We start from the raw sequence: 19,266 nt of genomic DNA, 5'->3' as shown, positions 1-19,266 counted from the left end.
CAGTACTGTTTTCTCTTATGTTGCACACGCAAAATTGATGGATATTTCAATTTTTCAAAGTGGCCACTGATTGAGCGGTGGGTCTAACTTGAGAGACCTTAAATCTGATTGTTTCAGAGATACTGTGCATCCACATATCTTGCTGATTTCAATAGGAGCTGAGTGCTCAACTGCTCTGAAAAATCATATCCAAGGTCTTTCAAGCTGGGTACCCAAAGACAGAGACACCCAAAATAAATGGAAGCTTTGGGACATATTGGCCATAGTGTAGAAAGAGTATAGAACCCAAAGAGTGCACAATGCATAAAGGCAGAAGAGCTTCCTGAGTTTCATTTCCTTTGTTGCATGCATTGGCACTGTACAGTCACAAGCATGAAAATATTAATACATTTCTATAAATGGGAAGTTTTCAAGATTTCAAAAGAGTTTTTACCTTAGGAGTCTGCAACAATCCAGGTTGCCATTAGAAGTCTCCTTATTTCATTATTGGTCAGGGTGAGTAAAATATCACTCTTTCTCATCATAGTAAAGAATGGGCAAGTATGTTTTGTGCCTGGGCTGCTAAATGTTTAGACAACTGAGCAAGGCTACTCTAATATCTCATTCCCCTTTTAGTGCTTATAAGTATATTGTTCATACCAAGGTATGAACTCTGACACCTTAAACTACCCCAAATATTTTAAAATTTATTGCTAGGACCCTGTTCTTACTTCACATGGTTACACCCCTGTCAATGTACATAGAGATGTACATAAAACCTTTCCACTTCTGAAAGACTATACACATTAAGGCCCTGATCCTGCAATTTGTGGTATGTGAGCAGACTGCTGGGCTCTGTGCAGATGCAGCAGTTTGCCCACACTAAACTAATGGCAGGATTGGGGTCCAAGTTTGTTAAATGAGCAAGATCCTCTCTGGGGATGTGGTGCAAAGAAAGACAGTTGTGTATGCCTCACCAGAAGACCTTTAATTATTTTCATAATGTGTAATTTCTTGCAAGCTAGATGTACACAAGTTTAAATATCAAAAACAACAATAGAGATTCTATTATATTTACAGATACATTCAGTACTGGATCAGAAAAATGTACCCATAATATACATAATTTCAAGTTATGGTGTTATAAACTACTTTATGAAGTTATGTTACAGTTTAGGGTCTTGGTCTCTTTTCATCCAACATGGCTTACCTTTACCTACAGTAGGCATGATACCACCCAGGAATTAAATTTTGTAAGTGTAGCCAGCACTGTCCAGACTACTACTGCTGCTCAAAATAAAAGGCCCTACAAACTTCTGGATGGGACATGGGGAGGCTAAGAAGAGGAACCAATCCTGTCCTGCCCCAAACCCCAGCTCAGAGTCACAAAAGAAGCACTTCTTTTAGCTGTACCTTTAAGAGTTGGCTATATGTCAAAGCTGTGGTACTTTCATGCTGGCATTCTGTGGAAGTTTTTTTGAACTTTCCAATATATTTTAAAATAGTCTTCAGACCTTTTCCAAGTGATGAAAGGTAAATTATTGACACTGCTTTATCAGTTCTCATTTGCTTCCTACATACACATTTTTTTCTAGGTGTTAGGCCTGGACACTGCTTTTTCAGCTGCATTATTTTAAAACATCTCCACTAATTATGTCAACTGTTATGTAAATCAGCTTTCATTGCGTTGGTCATTCATCAGTTTTTCCCTGTTATGAGAAAATTAAACTATCAGAAAGGAAAAAGGAAATAAACTTCTCCACTTTTCAAAAGGCTGTGAGACTAGGATGGCTGTGAGAATAGGATGGAAAGTCCAGTCGAAAAGGGGACCCGACGGTGTCCGGTCAGATCTATTGACCGGACTCCCAATGTCTGGTTATTGCGGCCAGGGGAGGCAGGGAAGCGCTGAGTCATCACCCACACCTGCCTCTACTCAGCCTAGGCTGCCTCCTACCAGTGTCGGGCAGCTGCAGCTCCTAGCCCTCAGTCCGCAGGCGAGTCCCTGCTGACCCAGGCTGGGGGGGTGGATGGGAGATAGGGTTGCCAACTTTTTAATTGCACAAAACTGAACACCCTTGCTCTGCCCTGTCCCGCCCCTTACCTGAGGCCCCGCCCCTTCTCTGAGACCCCGTCCCCACTCACTCCAGCCCCCATCCCTCTGTCGCTCACACTACCCCACCCTCACTCACTTTCACTGGGGTTGGGGTGCAGGAGGGGATGAGAGGTCCAGCTGGGTGTGCAGGCTCTGGGGTGGGGCTGAGGAGTTTGGGGTGTAGGAGGGGGCTCTGGGCTGGGGCAGAGGGGTGCGGTGCGGGAGAGGGCGCAGGGCTGGGGACAAGGAGTTTGGAGTGCAGGAGCAGGCTCAGGGTTGGGGCAGGAGGTTGGGGTGTGGGAGGGGGTGTGGGCTCCAGCTGGGGGTGTGGGCTCTGGGGTGGGGTTTGGGTGCAGGAGGGGGTTCTGACTTGGGGTAGGAATGTGGGCTCCAGCTGGGCGGCACTTACCTCAGGCAGCTCCCAGTTGGCAGCGCAGCAGGGCTAAGGCAGGCTCCCTGCCTGCCCTGGCTCCGCGCTGCTCCCGGAAGTGGTCAGCATGTCCGGCCCCTAGGGGGAGGCACAGTCCCCGCTGGCACTTCCCCCACAGATCCCATTGGCCACTGTAACCAGCCAATGGGAGCTATGGAGCCGGCGCTCGAGGTGGGGGCAGTGCACAGATCTTCCTGGGCCACCCCTCAGCCTAGGGGTCATAGGGACGTGCCGGCTGTTTCCACGAACTGCGCGGAGTCAGGGCAGGTAGGGAGCCTGCCTTAGGACTGCTGTGCCGCTGACCAGACTTTTAATGGCCCAGTCAGCAGTACTGACCGGAGCTGCCAGGGTCCCTTTTCAACTGGGTGTTCTGGTTGAAAACCAGACAGCTGGCAACCCTAGTGGGAGGGGAAAAACGATGAGCAATAGAGGGGAGGGTGAAAGAGGGGCGGACAGCAGCATGGGGCCTTGGGGGGGGGGAGGAGGTGGGGTAGGAGAGGAGGCGGGGCAGGGGTGGGGCCTCAGGGAAGAGGCCAGGCAGAAGAGGTTCTGGTGCTCGTGCTGGAGTGTCTGGTTTTTAAATATTACCAAGTTGGCAACCCTGTGTGAGAATTTACCTTTTTAGCAAGCTCACAGATCCTGCTGGAGTCTCAAAGGTTAATCGGAGTTACTATACATCAAGTGATGAATCAGGTTAAAAATAAGGTCTGATTAATCAAAATGTCTGCTTGCCAAAGGCTTCAGTTCCATTTTCTCTTTAAATAAAAGTAATAGCAATGAAAGATGTTAGATCATTTGGCCCATTCCTTGCCAGTGCAGGATTGTTGTCTTCAATGTTTTTATACTGAATTTATCCTATGCAGTTCTGTATGGAACCACTGCTATTCCCTTGAGAGACTCCACAATTTACTATACTTTCTGACTTTGAGCTATAACTTGATACTCAACAGAAGATTTTTGTTTTCCTAATGTTATTATAACATAACTAGTTTAATCCCCTTAACCTCTCTTTTGTCTCCTGGTGTTGTGTTTATATATCTCAACTACCTTTAGGCTGTTATGTCTATCTCCTTAAGATCCCAATCCTGCAATGAGTTCCACGATTGAACCTCCATTGATTTCACTGTGGTGCCGCACAGGGATCTGCCTGTGTGTGGCTTTTTCCAGGATCAGGGCCCTAGATTGTGAGCGCCTTCTGATGAGAACCGACACTTCTTGAATGTTTGGAAAGCCTCAGCCAGATTTGAGCTCTGTCACACCACACCCAACCATCATAAATAATAATTGCAGGAAAGCTTGAGCAATACTGGGAGTTTTGCGACACACTATAAAAAGGACTGAGCCCAAAATCTAATCAATCTTCTCTGGTAGGTCATTCTATAGCAGGGATTGGCAACCTTTGGCACACGGCCCATCAGGGAAATCCGCTGGTGGGTTGGGCCAGCTTGTTTACCTGCAGCGCCCGCAGGTTCGGCCGATCACAGCTCTCACTGGCCGCGGTTTGCCGCTCCAGCCCAATGGGGGCTGCGGGAAGCGGCGTGGGCCGAGGGATGTGCATCCGACAAAGTGGGCATTCACCCACGAAAGCTTATGCTCCAATATATCTGTTAGTCTTAAAGGTGCCACAGGACTCTCTGTTGCTTTTTACAGATCCAGACTAACACGGCTACCCCTCTGATACTTGACCCCTTGTAGCAGAGGTGCTTGAGATTCTGCACAGCTAAAATGTAAAAACCAATAAGTGTGCCTTTTCTTTTTAAAGCAAGCTAAACAACTGGGTTGCCACCTGTCAGGGACTGGACACTCCTGACTATGAATTTAGGCCTGGCACTTTCTTTGCACATAAATTAATTCCCAGGACAATAAAAATATCAGGTTGCATGTTAATGTATTTAAAAAGCTTCCCAATTCCTTTAAATTTTTTTAAAAAAACATAATTATCCTAGAGTGTTCTGTTGAAAAAGATTGCACTTTAGGATCATATTGGATAGTTAGTACTCATTTTTATTGCAAAACCTAATTAGAAATCTGAAATATTTGCGTTTATAAAAAAGAGCAACTGTCTTTTAATTTAAAAAGAATTCCCCTGCAGTGATTGCAATCCAAATGTTGCACAGCATTGTCCTGTTGCATTGGGGGGAAGGGGGGAGATGAGGTGGAGAGAAGAGAAGAGAAAAGGGATGAAAAAAACAAAGTGAAACATAGTTTGTTTTCCACTGCCTAAAAATGATAGGGTATTGGTTTGCTGATGTTTGTAACATGTTTTGATTATGTAAATCGCGATATCAATGTTAAGCTACTACTTATCAAATTTATTAGTAATAACAGGAAAGAACTTGTTTTAAAAGAATCTGGTTTGTATCTGCCAGTTTTAGTTACAACGATGACACTCTTCTGAGATGATTCATGCTTGCCCAGTAGCATGGGTTTCGGAAATTCAGAAACCACGTGCCTAAGCCTGGCACACCCTCTCTGTGTGTAATCTACAGAAAACAGAGAGGACAGCTCTCTGAGCTTCACTGCCTGAAACTAGTTCTCCAGACTCCCTCCCCCGAGGGAGAGAGAGGCACCCCATGAATATGATGTGTAAATAGCATCTTAACTCAGCCCGCTGGGAGAGCATGCATGCAGACCTTTGTCCCCCTCAAAGCACGTGTCAGGTCACGCAGATCCCTACCCTCCACTTTGGGACAGCCCCACCCACTAAAGAGATGCGAAGTCACCCAGAATTCCGGGGGAAAGGAACGGGGCTGCGGGGATGACTCCATGCGATGACAATCCGGGGCCAACTGAAGTGGGGTAATGGCCCCAAGTTGCACTAAGAAGCTCTGGGCTGTGTTCTGTTTCCCGGACCCGAGCTTTGTAGCTTTAAATGCTGGCAAAGCTCGCCCTGCCCAAACAAAGCCCCGCTCCCACTGAGTCCAGGCTCGCTGCTGAGCCACACGCGGGCTCCCCTGGCACTTGCGGGCCGGGGAAATACCGCGGGCAGCGCCCAGTTCCCCCGTGGTAGAACCGGGCACTAACCCGCTCCTCGCAAGGGCTTGAACCAAGGGAGCCGAGAGCACTGGGACCGGAGGGGAGCGTGCACCGGCGGTGCTGATGAGCACGGCGGGAAGAGCCCCCTGGCTTGCCCTGGGGCGCGGGTCTGAGCGCCCCCACTCATGCGCTCCGGAGCAAGGCCTGAGGGGTCGGACACACACGGGGGGTGGGGCCCGGGCCGGTGCTCGGCCTCCTTGGGGGCTGGGCCGTGTCCCGCACCGCCTGGCTGGGCAGGGCGCCTGCCACTCGGCTGGGCGGGACCCTCCATCTCTCCCGCTGTCGCTCAGGCATCGGCCGGGCGCCTGCGCGGAGCCGCCCCCTCGGCTGTCCGCGGGCGCCGCCGGTGTTTGCCGCGTCTGTGCGGAGCGGCTGGGGTGTTCCCTTCGCAGCCGGCCCGGGGGCCGTAGGCTAGTGCCGCTGCCAGGAGCCTCCATGGGGCGGCGCAGGGAGCCGTGACTGACTCGCCCTTCCCCAGCCCGGAGCCCAGCCGCAGGAGGCGGCTGCAGAGAGAGGCGGAGAGGACCCCCCCGCTCCCCGGCCGGCAGCCCATGAGCAGCGCGTCCCGCTCCCCAGTTTCGGTCACCGGCGCAGGAAGGAGCAGAGCTCGGCCGCGGCTGCTCGTTTCCCGGCTGCCGGGCTCTGCCCTGGATGGTGCCCGGCCCTGCCGCACTTGGGGCTCCCGGACGGGGATTGTAGCTCCCTAGCGCCGCTCCCTGCCTGCTGATGTCGGCGTGGCTGAGCCGGACGGCGCTGCTGCTGGGGCGGCCGGGGGGCCCCGCCGCCACCCCCTTCTGCCTGGGCTCCTTACGGGCCCCTCGCTGCTGCCGCCGCCTGGCCACCCTGCGCGGCGGGTCCGAGGGGCTGCGCCTTCCCCCGGCTTCGTCCTCCCCGGCCTCGGGGCTGGCGCCGCCCGGCCGCCCGCGGGCGCTGGGCACCCACCCCAAGAAGGAGCCGATTGAGGCGCTGAACACGGCGCAAGGCGCCCGCGACTTCATCTACAGCCTGCACTCCACCGAGCGGAGCTGCCTGCTGCGGGAGCTGCACCGCTTCGAGTCCATCGCCATCGCGCAAGGTGAGCGGCCAGTGCCTCCCCTCCCTGTCCTGCCCGTGTCGGGGCCCAGCCTGGCATCGCCGCGCCCGGGCTGTGACCGTCCCTCCCTCCAGCTCGCAGCGTGTCCTGTTCCCCCCTGCGCTCGGGGGAGGCAGGGAGACGCCGACGCGCTGCCCTCTGCTAAAGTCATCCTGTACACGGCCCGTGCCGCGTCCTGCCAATGCACCCTGCATCTGGTTCTGCAGCTGCATTAGCCACGGGGGCCAGGCTGCCACCGCACCCGCTAACGCTTTGGTAACGTGATACCCTGCCCCCAAAGTAAGTGACATAGGCAGGGTTCCCCATCGCCTGCTCCCCCAGCCAGGTGTCCTGAGCAGCCGGGCTGGGGTGGCTGTGGCTGTGTCACGTACTTCAGGGTGCCTTTGATGAGCTAGGCTGTGCGGTGAAATGAGATGCTGCTCAGGGCCCAGTGTTACTCATGAAAAGTTTTCCGTTTAAAAAAAAAAAAAAGTAGGAACGACACGCCTAGTGAAATGATTCCTCTCTTGCCTATTTCTGTTCATTGAAGAATAAAACATATTTTGGTGGAGGAAGGTGTGTTTGAAGAGCTTTAGGAACAGGAAGGAGAGACTCTCCAGTAGGCATTAGGAAGCAAAAGAGTAGAGCAGAGGGGGGGTTATACAAGTAGACAAGATCTGTGAATAACTTGAAAACAGTCCAGCATCAAATTGGGGAAGGATACAGTGAAATAAAGATGAAAGAGGGCTGTATGCTGACCAATTAAATTAATACTAGCTTTAGGTTGTTGGTAAAGAGGGACAGGGAGAAAAAGTGAACTCTTTACCATATTAGAAAAACAAACTTAATGAAAATAGAAGCAGAAAACAAAATGTTAAAACTAGGGCTTTCTATTTCATTCTAGACTAAATTGTCTATTTTGAGCTTTTAAAATTGTGGTATTTAAAGATTTGGCATGTCAGATTTTAGGGAGGCTTCTCGGAACTCCAGGAAAAGAGATGGAAGCAAAATGATAGACTGTGGGGAAAAGGAATAAAATGATTCCAAGGAACCCTTTTCACACTCTTGATACTCAGCTTGTATGAGTTTTTCTGGATGTTGATATAATTTATTGATTCAGCGAAGCATTCAGGTCTTACTTCGTAAGAATTCAGCCTTTTCTCCATCCTATGCATTCAGCCAATTGAATCCTTAAAAAGCAATAGAGTAAGTAGGAGACTCATGTAAAATGTGACTTAAAAAAATGTACTAATGATATGTATATATAAAAGTAAATTTGTCTTTGTTGTGCAGTATCAGTGCATAGGGACAATGTCCTCTGCCTTCAACACCCATAGCTCGGCAATTCTTGGGCAGCATAACCTTTGTGTTTGTCAAAGTATTACGCAGCTAGAGTTCATAAGCTTCCGAAGATACCATGCAGGTGGCCAGTTTTTAAAAATTTCACCTAGCTTTTGTTTCAGAACTTGATGTAACACAAACAAACAACCTATTAAGCGGAGTACTGAATTTGAAATTCTGACTCTTATAATTTAACTGTATTAGGTACCATAAAATTTTTTAAATTAAAATATTCAAGATTCTGTAACTTAAAGAAATCCATTCATATTTGAGGTAGGCCTCTTTGTGGCTTCGGTAGTACTGTAATGTATGTCCTTGGAAAGGGCACTTTTATGGCCTGTAGATGTACAGTGCAAGTCTCGAGGAAACATTGAAGTAAATGGAAAACAGCTACAACATTCAGCCCTAGAAGCACTGTTTCACTGAAGAAATAATGTGCTTTTCTTATTTTTGTTATGTAAATGAATTCTATATTTATAGTATACTATTCTGTGATAGAAAGCAAGTGACATTTTAAAAGATTACTATGTGACTATCTCTTGAGAAAATTCAAGCTTTTGTGGAGCTTTACTGCTAGCTTTTGACAAAGCAATACATGAGGTGTGAATAGTTGTATTCTTTAGCATAGTTGCCAAAGCTCCTTATTCAATGATAAATGGGACAAGAAGAAATGTTTTTATTTCAACATAATGTTTGAGGATTGATACAGAGATAAACAGATTGCATTAAGTAGTTTGCTAAACTACTGCTAGATGCATTCCTCTATAACTGCATTTCTATAAAATCCATAGTCTGCATACCTGTTAACTGAGTATTTAGAAGACTAAACAGGAACAAAACAGTCGGGCCATATTAATCTTTATTGTATTTGAATTATGACTTCTTTATTGCAGATCTGTAAAATTACCAGCGACACCTCTCTTATACTCTTGGCACTAATGAAAATTAGTTAATAGCACAATTAACATGAACAGAAGACTCAGCAGGAACCTTACACAGTATGACAAAAAAAATAAATGGACCACACAGTATAGATAAAATAGCTACTCCATCCTCGGTAAACATTACTCCTCAAATAGCATTTGTCTCCAAAAATCCCTCTAAAAATTTTTGGAGACTCCCCTGCAGGTCAACATATCCAGGCTAATTCGAGTTCGGGGTGTGTGTGTGTGTGTGTGTGTGTATTCCAGAGGAAAGGGTCCCTCATGTAGAATGCCCTGCCAATTTAGTGAGAGGGATCTCTGGCTAGAGTGTCTCCACAGGTCTCAACTTTAACAATGTGGCATGTAGAGAGAGGCAGGACTCGAGTCATTTAGGGATTTGTATATCTATACTAGTACCTTCAACTCCACCTGGAAATCTGCAGGCAGCCAGGACAGATCTGGGAGTACTGATAGAAGAATCTCATAATGGGATGCTCTACTTGCTGAGTGGGTTGCTACATTTTGCATTAATGTTAGCTTCCCAATGGATTTAAAATGCAGCCCCAAGTAGAGCGTAGCCCAGTCTTGATGTGACAGAAGTACGAATTATTGTTACAAGCTCAGCATTGGAAAGAGAATGCTGTAAGGTGGGAGAAAGGGTTCAAGTGATCTTAGCTACTTGTTGAAAGGTTACTGGGGATAATTGAGACTCTAACTTGATCCCACATGGAGAAGATATCCTCAAAGGGTATGTCTAGACAGCAAAGAAAACCCCACGACTGGCCCGTGCCAGCTGACTCAGGTTGCGGGGCTGTTTCATTGCTGTGTAGAATTGTGGGCTCGGGCTGAAGCCCAGGCTCTAGGATCCTGTGGGGTGGGAGGGTCCCAGAGTTTGGGCTCCAGACAGAGCCCAGAAGTCTGCATAGTAATGAAACAGCCCTGTAGACTGAGCCCCATAACCCCGAGTTGTCTGGCATGGGCCAGCCATGGGTTTTCCTTTGCTATGCAGACATACCCTTTGAGGGACATATATTGTCACCACATCTTCCAGTTACTTTCCCTGATCTATTAACCTCACCTTTATTTTTATTTTTTTTCTGGATTGAGCCTAGGGTGACCAGACAGCAAATGTGAAAAATTGGGACAGGGGGTGGGAGATAATAGGAGTCTGTATAAGAAAAAGACCTCAAAATCGGGACTGTTCCTATAAAATTGGGACATCTGGTCACCCTAATTGAGCCTAGTATTTGTCAACATGAATTTGGTAATATAGTGTATTCATTCTGGCTTCTCATTGAAAAGCAAGACACTATAAGGAATTGACTGCCTGGAATCATATTTGAATTAGTTTGTTTGGTATTGCTTCGGGGTCACTTGGTTAAAAGGCTACTAGGAACTCAGCCATCAAAATTTTTGTTTAACTTGCCATGCCTGCTGCAACTAACAAACTTTCTCCTCCTTGATGAGAAAATAATAAAAGGTGTGCATAGTTCTGTCACCGTATACACTTAGGCTTGGTTCATGTTGTGACAGTGTACCCCATAAGGCTTTATGGGGAGGGGGTGCTTATAAATGTATGTATGACATAACTGGAATATGTTTTGTGCTGCCTGTGCCATGTAACATATCTCCGTAAGGGTTGTGATCTACTATATCTATTCATCCTATTTGTACGTATATATCATTTTCTACTCGAGCTTAAGAATATGGGCTGTATGCTTGCCTGATTTCTAAGTAAGCTTTGTGAGGCATTTGGTCAGCTTCTTTAGGAAGGAATTTGCCAGGTTAAGTACCTGATCAGGAGACACTTAGGGAACAATGCATCTTGGAATGCTCCAATCCACATGAGAAGTCTTCCTGGAGACATGCAAGATGCCATGTGGACAATGCAAAGACTGAGTCATGCAGGGGCATGTGACTTGCCCAGGTGACTCCAAAACTCCATCTTGGAGCTGGGCTTTGCAGAGGAGGGAGGTCTCCACCCACAAGAGAGAGTCTACTTAAACCTGTGGGAGACCCCTCCATTTTGTCTTCAGCTGGCTAAAGAAGGAGCCTCTCCACCCCCCCCCAGGATACTTGAAGGAGACTGAAACAAAGGACAGTAACTACAGGGGGTGTGAGTGATTGCTGGACCCAGGCTAAAAGGAGATTAGCCTGTAAAAGGGAGCATTCTGGAACTGGTGAGGAAATTATCTGTATTCAGTTTGTTTAGGCATAGATCTGCGCATTTTGTTTTATTTTGCTTGTGACTTACTTTGTTCTGTCTGTTACTACTTTGAACCACTTAAATCCTACTGTCTGTATTTAATAAAATCACGTTCTATTTAGTAATTTACTCAGAGTATGTATTAATACCTGGGGGAGCAAACAACTGTGCATATCTCTCTATCAGTGTTATAGAGGGCGAACAATTTATGAGTTTGCCCTGCATAAGCTTTATGCAGGGCAAAACGGATTTATTTGGGTTTAGACCCCATTGGGAGTTGGGCATCTGAGTGCTAAAGACAAGCGCACTACTGCGAGCTGTTTTCAGGTAAACTTGCAGCTTTGGGACAAGTGATTCAGACCCTGGGTCTGTGTCTGGAGCCAGACAGGAGTGTCTGGCTCAGCAAGACAGGGTGCTGGAGTCCTGAGCTGGCAGGGAAAACAGAAGCAGGGGTAGTCTTTGCACATCGGGTGGCAGCTCCCAAGGGGGTTTCTGTGATCCAACCCGTCACACATGTCTGTGGTCTTCTGATGTGTACTGAAGCTTCAGCTCTTGACACAATACATCTTTATGGAAGAAAAGCTTTTAGTATGTGCCCCGCTTGACTAAGAATTCCTAGGGTACGTCTATACCCAGCCGCTAGTTCGGCGGCTGGCAATCGAACTTCTGGGTTCGACTTATCGCGTCTTGTCTGGACGCGATAAGTCGAACCCGGAAGTGATCGCCGTCGACTGCGGTACTCCAGCTAGACGAGAGGTGTACCGCGGAGTCGACGGGGCAGCCTGCCTGCCACGTGTGGACCGAGGTAAGATCGAACTAAGGTACTTCGAACTTCAGCTACGTTATTCACGTAGCTGAAGTTGCGTACCTTAGTTCGATTTGGGGGGTTAGTGTAGACCAAGCCCTAGTTAGAATAAGTTTTTGATTCTCTTCCTTCACTACCTCTTTTGTGCCCTCGCAGAGACTCTCATTAGTTAGGGGAGACTGTAAGCAGACAGGAGACTTGTTCACATCAAGAACCAAAGGGGGCCTGTTTCCCAACTAATTACCAAGCCCATGACCAGAAGAATATAGTCCCGCTGTCTACGTCTACCAACTGCCTTACAGCTAGATAGGGCGGGACGTCTTGCCTGCAGCTTCCACTAACATCAGAGGCCGAGGAATAACCTACTATTGTCACCACTGCTGCACTGAAGAACAATTGTCAGATAGGTGAGCCAGAGCCATCACCCTTAACATTTAGAAGCCACCAATCCGAACATGTTGGCCTGTGAAAAACGTTTGTATCATTACTATTCCAAAATGTAACCCGTTCCTGTCCACCGTGATCATGCAGCTATGCACAAGTGTATAGGATAATTCCTTGGGATGCAAGTGTATAGGATAATTCCTTGGGATGCATTCCAAATATAACTGATTTGTTTTATGTTAGGTGTTGGTGTCGGCTCCCTGTTGCAGAAGTGGATCCCAAGTTCTGTTTTCTTTCCCCAGTGCTACTGATTGGTTTACACTGGTTGATGTTATCAGGCCTATCTATCTAAGGGCTAGAAATGTACTTTAAAGAAATAAAAACAGAAGTTCTCCTTTATACTTTTAGTCCTCAATCAGAAGGCCTGTGTCTGTGTGCTTGGCAGTGCCCTGAAGGAAGCCACATAGTGCTGTGATTCTCAACCTTTCCAGACTACTGTACCCCTTTCAGGAGTCTGATTTGTCTTGCGTACTCCAAGTTTCACCTCACTTAAAAACTACTTGCTTACAAAAGTGTCACATCACACTATTATTGAAAAATTGCTTACTTTCTCATTTTTATCACATAATTATAAAATAAATCGATTTGGAATATGAATATTGTACTTACATTTCATTGTGATATTTGAGCCTGTTTTTCACTTGTGAGCCTTGTCAGAAGCCTGAGCCCCAGGCAGCGGGTGTGAAGCATGCTACTTAGCTTTGCAGGGATTCCTGTGGTGTGGGGCCCTGGGCAATTGCCCTGCTTGTCGCTCCTTAATGCCGGCCCTGCACTTGCAATCCTCCTAAAACCGTCCTGTGACCCCCCTGATGACTGCAACCCTAAGGTTGAAAAACACTGCTCTAGATGAGTTGAGTACCCCCTGGAAGACTTGTGTGTACTCCCAGGGGTACATGTACTCCTGGTTGAGAACCACTGACACGGAGGAACCTCTCACAGGAGCATGTAGCTCTGGGTGGGAAGACTGGGAGGAGGAAAAAGTAAAGAATTGGATTTTTAGGGAGTGTTGTCAAGATACTATTTTACCTTACGATATGTCCTGCCAATTGAGGTAGAATACATTTTTTTTTAAAGCATTCCATGTTAAAATTTTGACAGTGCAGCACACTATCTAGTGATGTATCTACAACATTAATTTTATATTTTTTCTTGTAACATGGAAATCCTTTGCAAGTTGTTCTCAAACAGAGAAGCTTGAGGATTATGTTCCAGAGTTTCCATTCTTCCTGGAAAATACAGTTTGTAAATGGGATGTCTGTCCCTTACAAACATCTCAAAATCACACAGATGGACTGCACTTGCATCATGTTTTACTGCTTCCCTCTTTATAATTGTAAAAGCACTAAGTGGTGGGGCTGACAAATTCCTCTTTTTTCTGTTTTGGATATATCTGAAATGCTTCCAACTTCGCTTTATTTTCTGAATAAAAGTGGTGCCCCTGATAAGTTTTGCTTAGCAGTGGGACAGAGTTAATTCCTCCTCCCTGCCCCCCCCCCCCCACTTTTTTAAACATGGTCAGAAGAGGAAGGTGTCACTGATTCCACAGTAGTGGAAAAACTTAGTTACTGTCGAAAAGTTCTTTACACAGAGAATCATTTACACTTCTAAATTTCCTTTTATGTAACAAAACCATCTTTTGATGAAAATTAAGAAGTCTTTGTAGAAAGAATTTGTTTTCAGTGAAAAGATTGTTACATTCAAGTTTTCTACTTTCAGTTTGATCAAACTTGCATTTCTAAAGTGACTTTTATGAAAACACCCCGGCGCAATGTACTAAGGCATACCAAGACCAGTGGGTTGAGCGTCACTCTTTGGCCCAGTGACCACTTACATGATTCTGCTGGGATCATTTCCTCTGCAAAATAAGCTTCCTTGCACTGGGTATGTGTGTGTGTGCATATTTTGGGTAGACTAATTGGTCTACTGTGGGGAATATTCCTGACAAACAGTGTGATATGGCAGATAATAGTTGAAGCTGAAGGGAAGATTCTTCTGGCATCCCTTTATGGCTATTGTATATATGTGCAAGTGGATTTTGAGCTATGCATAGATGGAACCTTCTGGCTAACTCTTACATAGTTTGTGCTTGCTCTAGGCAAGCAATTTTTTTTTTCCAGTGGGAGAACCAAATGGTTAGATTCATCATTATTTTGATAATTGGTGGTTGTGCAGATTTTGTGCCTGTGCTGCTAAACATTCATAACAGTTTTGCAAGAGTAAGCTGCTTTGACTAGTGCAGATAGTTCTTATCCAATATGACAGCAAGCTCTTTCAGCTGGTATGTTTGCAAAACCCACTAGTGAGTGCAAAAGGTTAATTCACAGAATGAATGAGACTAAGATATTTCAGACTGATGTCAAGTCTCTGTATAAAGGAGGCATGTACAGCAACTGCTGTATAGCTTGTCTAGAATGTTAAAAGAAAATACAAACAATATTGAGTTTGAACTTTGGTCAATCTTACACTTTGTATTTTACACAAAGCATCAATTTATGGGAATATAAGAATTACTGTTTATGATAGTTTATGTTAATATTTCTGTGTAGAAGCTAAGCAACATACATTAATGCTAATAGTCTTTTGTGGTAGACAATATAATTGGTAAGCATTTACACCACATTAGAAAATCAGAAGCCTTTCATTGCTATTTTCTGTTGACATGTACAGCAATTAGCTCAATTATCAGCAATAAATCATATTAACTTTAAAAAGTTTGTTCAGTTTTATGTTTAAATACATTCTTTGATAATTTGTTCAAATAGCAGAAGTTGTAGGTGATAAGGTGTGAATAATATACATGGCTTTCTTGGCAAAAGAGAATGTGTGTGTATGTGTATATAATACATACAAACTAGTCCAACCAGGGGACATTCAGAGTTAAGTCTTGCTTTATTTGCTTTGGTACAATACTTGGCCTGAGGGGAAAAATGCGTTTTCTTTGTCAGAATCATGAGCCTGTTCATCCACAAAATTGTCACAGCAGCTTTTGAGTAAAAGTATTCAATGAAGTAAGTTGCTGTGCAAAGCAGATTTGGCTTTGTTGGTCTGACCCAGCCACGCCCCTTTCTGATGGCTGGAACTGTGGATTCTGCCTTGTTCAGATAAGAACTCTGTTATGGAGTTTAGCCAGGGAGAACTGAATGCCCAATTGGGCTTAAAAACTCCACAGGTAACTGTATTAGTATATAGAGGCCTGGGTCAGACCTCTCTTATCTGCGAACACCACAACTACCCCACTAAGTAAATAGGGTCAAAAGTTGGTTTTCTTCACTCTCCTCATCCCTAGATGAAACTATTTTGTCTTGTAAAAAATAGTCTGGATTAATTTTCATGCTAATTTTCCTCCTCCACAAATGTGGTTGGCACTAAGGTTATAGCACCTCTGGTAGCTTGCAAAACAATCAGCACCAGATGCAGGTGGAGCAGAGAGAAAAGATTTGAAGACTAGGCATTTCATTGGATACCTCAGTTATGAGCCTTCTGAGCTGAGAACTTGAAAAATGTTAATCTGCAAAGTTAAAAAAGCTTTAACATGTACTGCTCTTGAGGAGTTGAAAATCTTAGTTTCTAGTTGCATAACTACCTTCGGTTGCACTACAGAGCTGCACAGCAGTTCTTCACCTAGTTTTCTTTATTCCTATATTCCTCTGCATTTTTACACGTTATTTAAAAAAATACAAAACCCTCTGTCAATCCAACAATAAAATTGCAAATTTAAATAGTTGGGAAACTCAATTTTAAATTTCTTATAGGAATGGTATCTTGCCCTCTTTATACATGTAGTATTTTTACTAGATTAAATGTTTATTTTAATACATATGTTATGTGCCATATAGGAAAGTTAAAATTTCCTGACTTGTTTTGTGTTTAAACTTGCAAACCTAACATAGTGTTGATTTTGTTTAGGACTTGATACTGGTTCCTTGTGTATAACCTGTGAAAACAGGAGCTTCTTATAGAAAGCACTCCAGGTTGAGGCTGTTGAGATATTGTTAGAGTACCAAAAGTGGGATAGGGTTTAATAGCCTAAATTACAAAGGAAGCATTTAATCATTTAAAACAGAATTAGCCTGAAATTTGTCTCAGAAAATGTCTAAACATATAGCTGTCCATTTTTACACTAGATTCAGCAACAAACTGTTTGGTGCAATTTAACTCCTTTTATGACTCATTCACCTGATTTCGCTTTGTGCTCCATTCTGCAGTGTTCTATCTGTCTGTTTTTATGAAACCACTTCTTTAATTTGATATTGCATCTATTTCTCTATTCTCAATAGTTTTCTATTTGTATCTAGAAATTCTCAGAGCCTGATGCTGCAGACTTTACTGTCATAAAAACATCTTATTAAAGACACTGATGCTGCAATCAGTGGTAGTTTTGTATACAGGATTAGGCCTCTCCATCAGTTATAAAGCCCTATCCTTTCTGGCAGGTAAATTATGGTAGCTGGAATGGTTTTAAATATAAGCTACTAGAGAATGACTTGTTCCTGTTTTTGCTTTTTAAAACGTTTAGCATCCAGATACCCAAAACCACTGGTACCCTTTGAGAAGGCAACGAAGCGGGTAACATCACCAGAGTCAACTAGTACTTCTGGTATGGCAAAATCTCTTATGTTTGCTGGCTTTATGCAGCACGAAAAATGTAGGAAATTATCAGTTTGACATACTTCTGCTTGCTTGTTTTGAAGCAGTTGGCATGTTTTGTTAACAGGAATAAAGTTTGCAGTTCTGTTTATAATTCAAGAATGTCAGCTAAGCCCAAAAATTATTATGGGAGTTTTTTTAGCTCAATTGTAGAAAGTTGTTCTTTTCCTTCTCCTTGTGGAGAGGTTTATGAACTATATCTTAACTTTTAGTTAATGCTGAAACAGGCATGCTTCTTTGAAATAGCTCTGTTTCACTCTGAAAGCATTGGCAACCTGTACCTTATACCATCAGCATCACTTTACTAGAAAAGAGCTACAGCTGGTACACTAAATGTTCAGTACCCTAGTACTGAAATACTTTCACCACTAAAAATATTGTGTTACTCATTTAAAAAAAACCAAAGCAGTAATTACTGTTCATAGGTGAAATGAAATGGAATATTCTAATTTAGATTTAGGCCTACATTTTCAAAATTGTGCATGTGCAATTTTGCATATATATTTTGTGCCAAGTTACTTCATAAATTATGTTTGCACACTTTTACATGCATGTCTTTACAAATTTGAACCTTAAGGCCTGGTCCTGCATATGCTTACCCGTGTTTTAACTTCAAGTACGTGAGTAGTCATGTTGAAGTTAATGGGATTACTTACTTACATACTTAAAGTTCAGTATATGCATAAGTATGTGCAGGAGTGGGGTCTAAGTTTGAAAATATATGTAAAAGTAGTAATCTTATATCTGTAAAAGGAATACATTTATGCCTGTAAGAAGTTAGATTTTAAACTAACCTTTCTAGAGGAAAATATGCTACTTTTTGATATAGTAAGACTTTTAGGAGAGATCAACATTCTGCTAACACTAAATGTGTAGTTTGATTTTTATGGTTCATATTACTATCCTAGTTAAAAACACTTTAGCAGCCATAAGCGGTATTCAAAGTGTGCATATGCTTAGTTCCTTTATGGTCTCCATCAGAGGCTTAGTTCTGGTGTGTCATCTAAATGCAAGGGGATTGTTCCCCAATGAATGTTAGTAAGGGGGTGTGTTTTGGTTGGTTAGCTCCCAGCACTAAAAGGGGAGGGGTCGATGGGAAATCAGGACCCTGAGACTGACAGTCCCCAGGAACAATGGCGAGAGGCCAATGCTCCAGGTCAGCCTGATTGACAGGGCGGGCAGGCTAATCAGCGAGACAGGAGGCCAGGGTGGGTCCCGTCTTCCGTGTGAGTTGGAATTGCCTGGGTCAGACTGAGTGGGGCCGAGCTAAGGAGAAAGCAGGGGCCCAAGCTGAGCTGGAGAGCAGAGCTGGGACAGATCCAGAGGGGCCAGAGGCACAGCCACAGAGCCAGAGACGCAGCCCAGGGAGAGCAGATCCTGTGCTGGGAGCAGAGCTGCAGCCACAGAGCCAGGTGTGGTGAGCAAGTGGGGCCAGCCAAGGGGGGACCTTGGGCAAAGGGCCCAGCACAGAAAGACACCCCTAGTTAAGGGCCCTTGCAGGCCAGACCGGGAGGGGGACCGTAACCTGATGGGGGGCTGACGCTGGGAAGAAGGGTCCCACCACTCAAAGCCCAGAGGTGTGTGGCCACCACCATTGCAAGTGTCCAACCCGCAGCATACCTGCAGCACAGCCAGGGCCTGAGAAGGAGGCCTGGGACCTACAAGGAACAGACTAGTCTCTGTGAACTGCCCTGATGTTCCAGAGACACTGTTTGTAATGTTCCCTGCCGCAGAGCAGGGTGATGTGTTTTCCTTTAACTTTTCCCATTTTTCCTTATTCTTTTTTTAGATTAATTGTTAATTAAACAACTTGTATTTGCTTTAAATTGTATGAAATGATCAGTGGGTCAGGGAGGTGCCCAGTGCAAAGAGAGTACCCCGGAGTGGGGACACCCTAGCCCCTGTCCTGGGTGACCACAGCAGGGTTGGGGGTCGAGCCCCCCAGGAATCCTGGGCCCAGCCTTGTCGGGGTTTACGAGGACTCCGCCAGACAGGAGAGTGGAAGGGGAGACCTCAAGGGCAGGGAGGCCTCTGGGTAAAGGAAGTGGGAGCGAGGACTCAGATCCTTTCGCTAGGCCACTTCACCAGGGTAGTGCAGAAGCCAGGAAAGTTCCCCACAATAGCGGGACCATTCCCCTGCGTACATAATATAAAATAAAATAAAATGTGGGGTTTTACTTATGGCGGGAGGGATAGCTCAGGGGTTTGAGCATTGGCCTGCTAAATCCAGGGTTGTGAGTTCAATCCTTGAGGGGGCCATTTAGGGAGCGGGGGCAAAAAATCTGTCTGGG

At 45.2% G+C, this 19,266-nt stretch overlaps 1 protein-coding gene across 2 annotated transcripts in view; it reads left to right on the top strand.

The window, feature by feature from the left end:
- The first annotated feature begins 5,771 nt into the window (after positions 1-5,771).
- The window catches only part of TMEM65 (transmembrane protein 65), a 59,395-nt gene continuing 45,900 nt past the window's right edge, over positions 5,772-19,266 (top strand). The window contains exons 1-2 of one of the 2 annotated variants that reach the window (XM_024102712.3): positions 5,772-6,612; positions 16,845-16,925. In XM_024102712.3, the coding sequence (XP_023958480.2) occupies positions 6,264-6,612; positions 16,845-16,925 (430 nt within the window). In that variant the 5' untranslated portion in view covers positions 5,772-6,263. The remainder of the gene's footprint in view (positions 6,613-16,844; positions 16,926-19,266) is intronic. The other variant, XM_065586107.1, reaches the window with a different exon arrangement.

This window comes from Chrysemys picta, chromosome 2, assembly GCF_011386835.1.
Source record: "Chrysemys picta bellii isolate R12L10 chromosome 2, ASM1138683v2, whole genome shotgun sequence".
In the NCBI taxonomy this organism is placed as follows: domain Eukaryota; kingdom Metazoa; phylum Chordata; order Testudines; family Emydidae; genus Chrysemys; species Chrysemys picta.
Note: the sequence above shows the minus strand (reverse complement) of the source record. Positions and strands in the feature narration are given on the sequence as shown.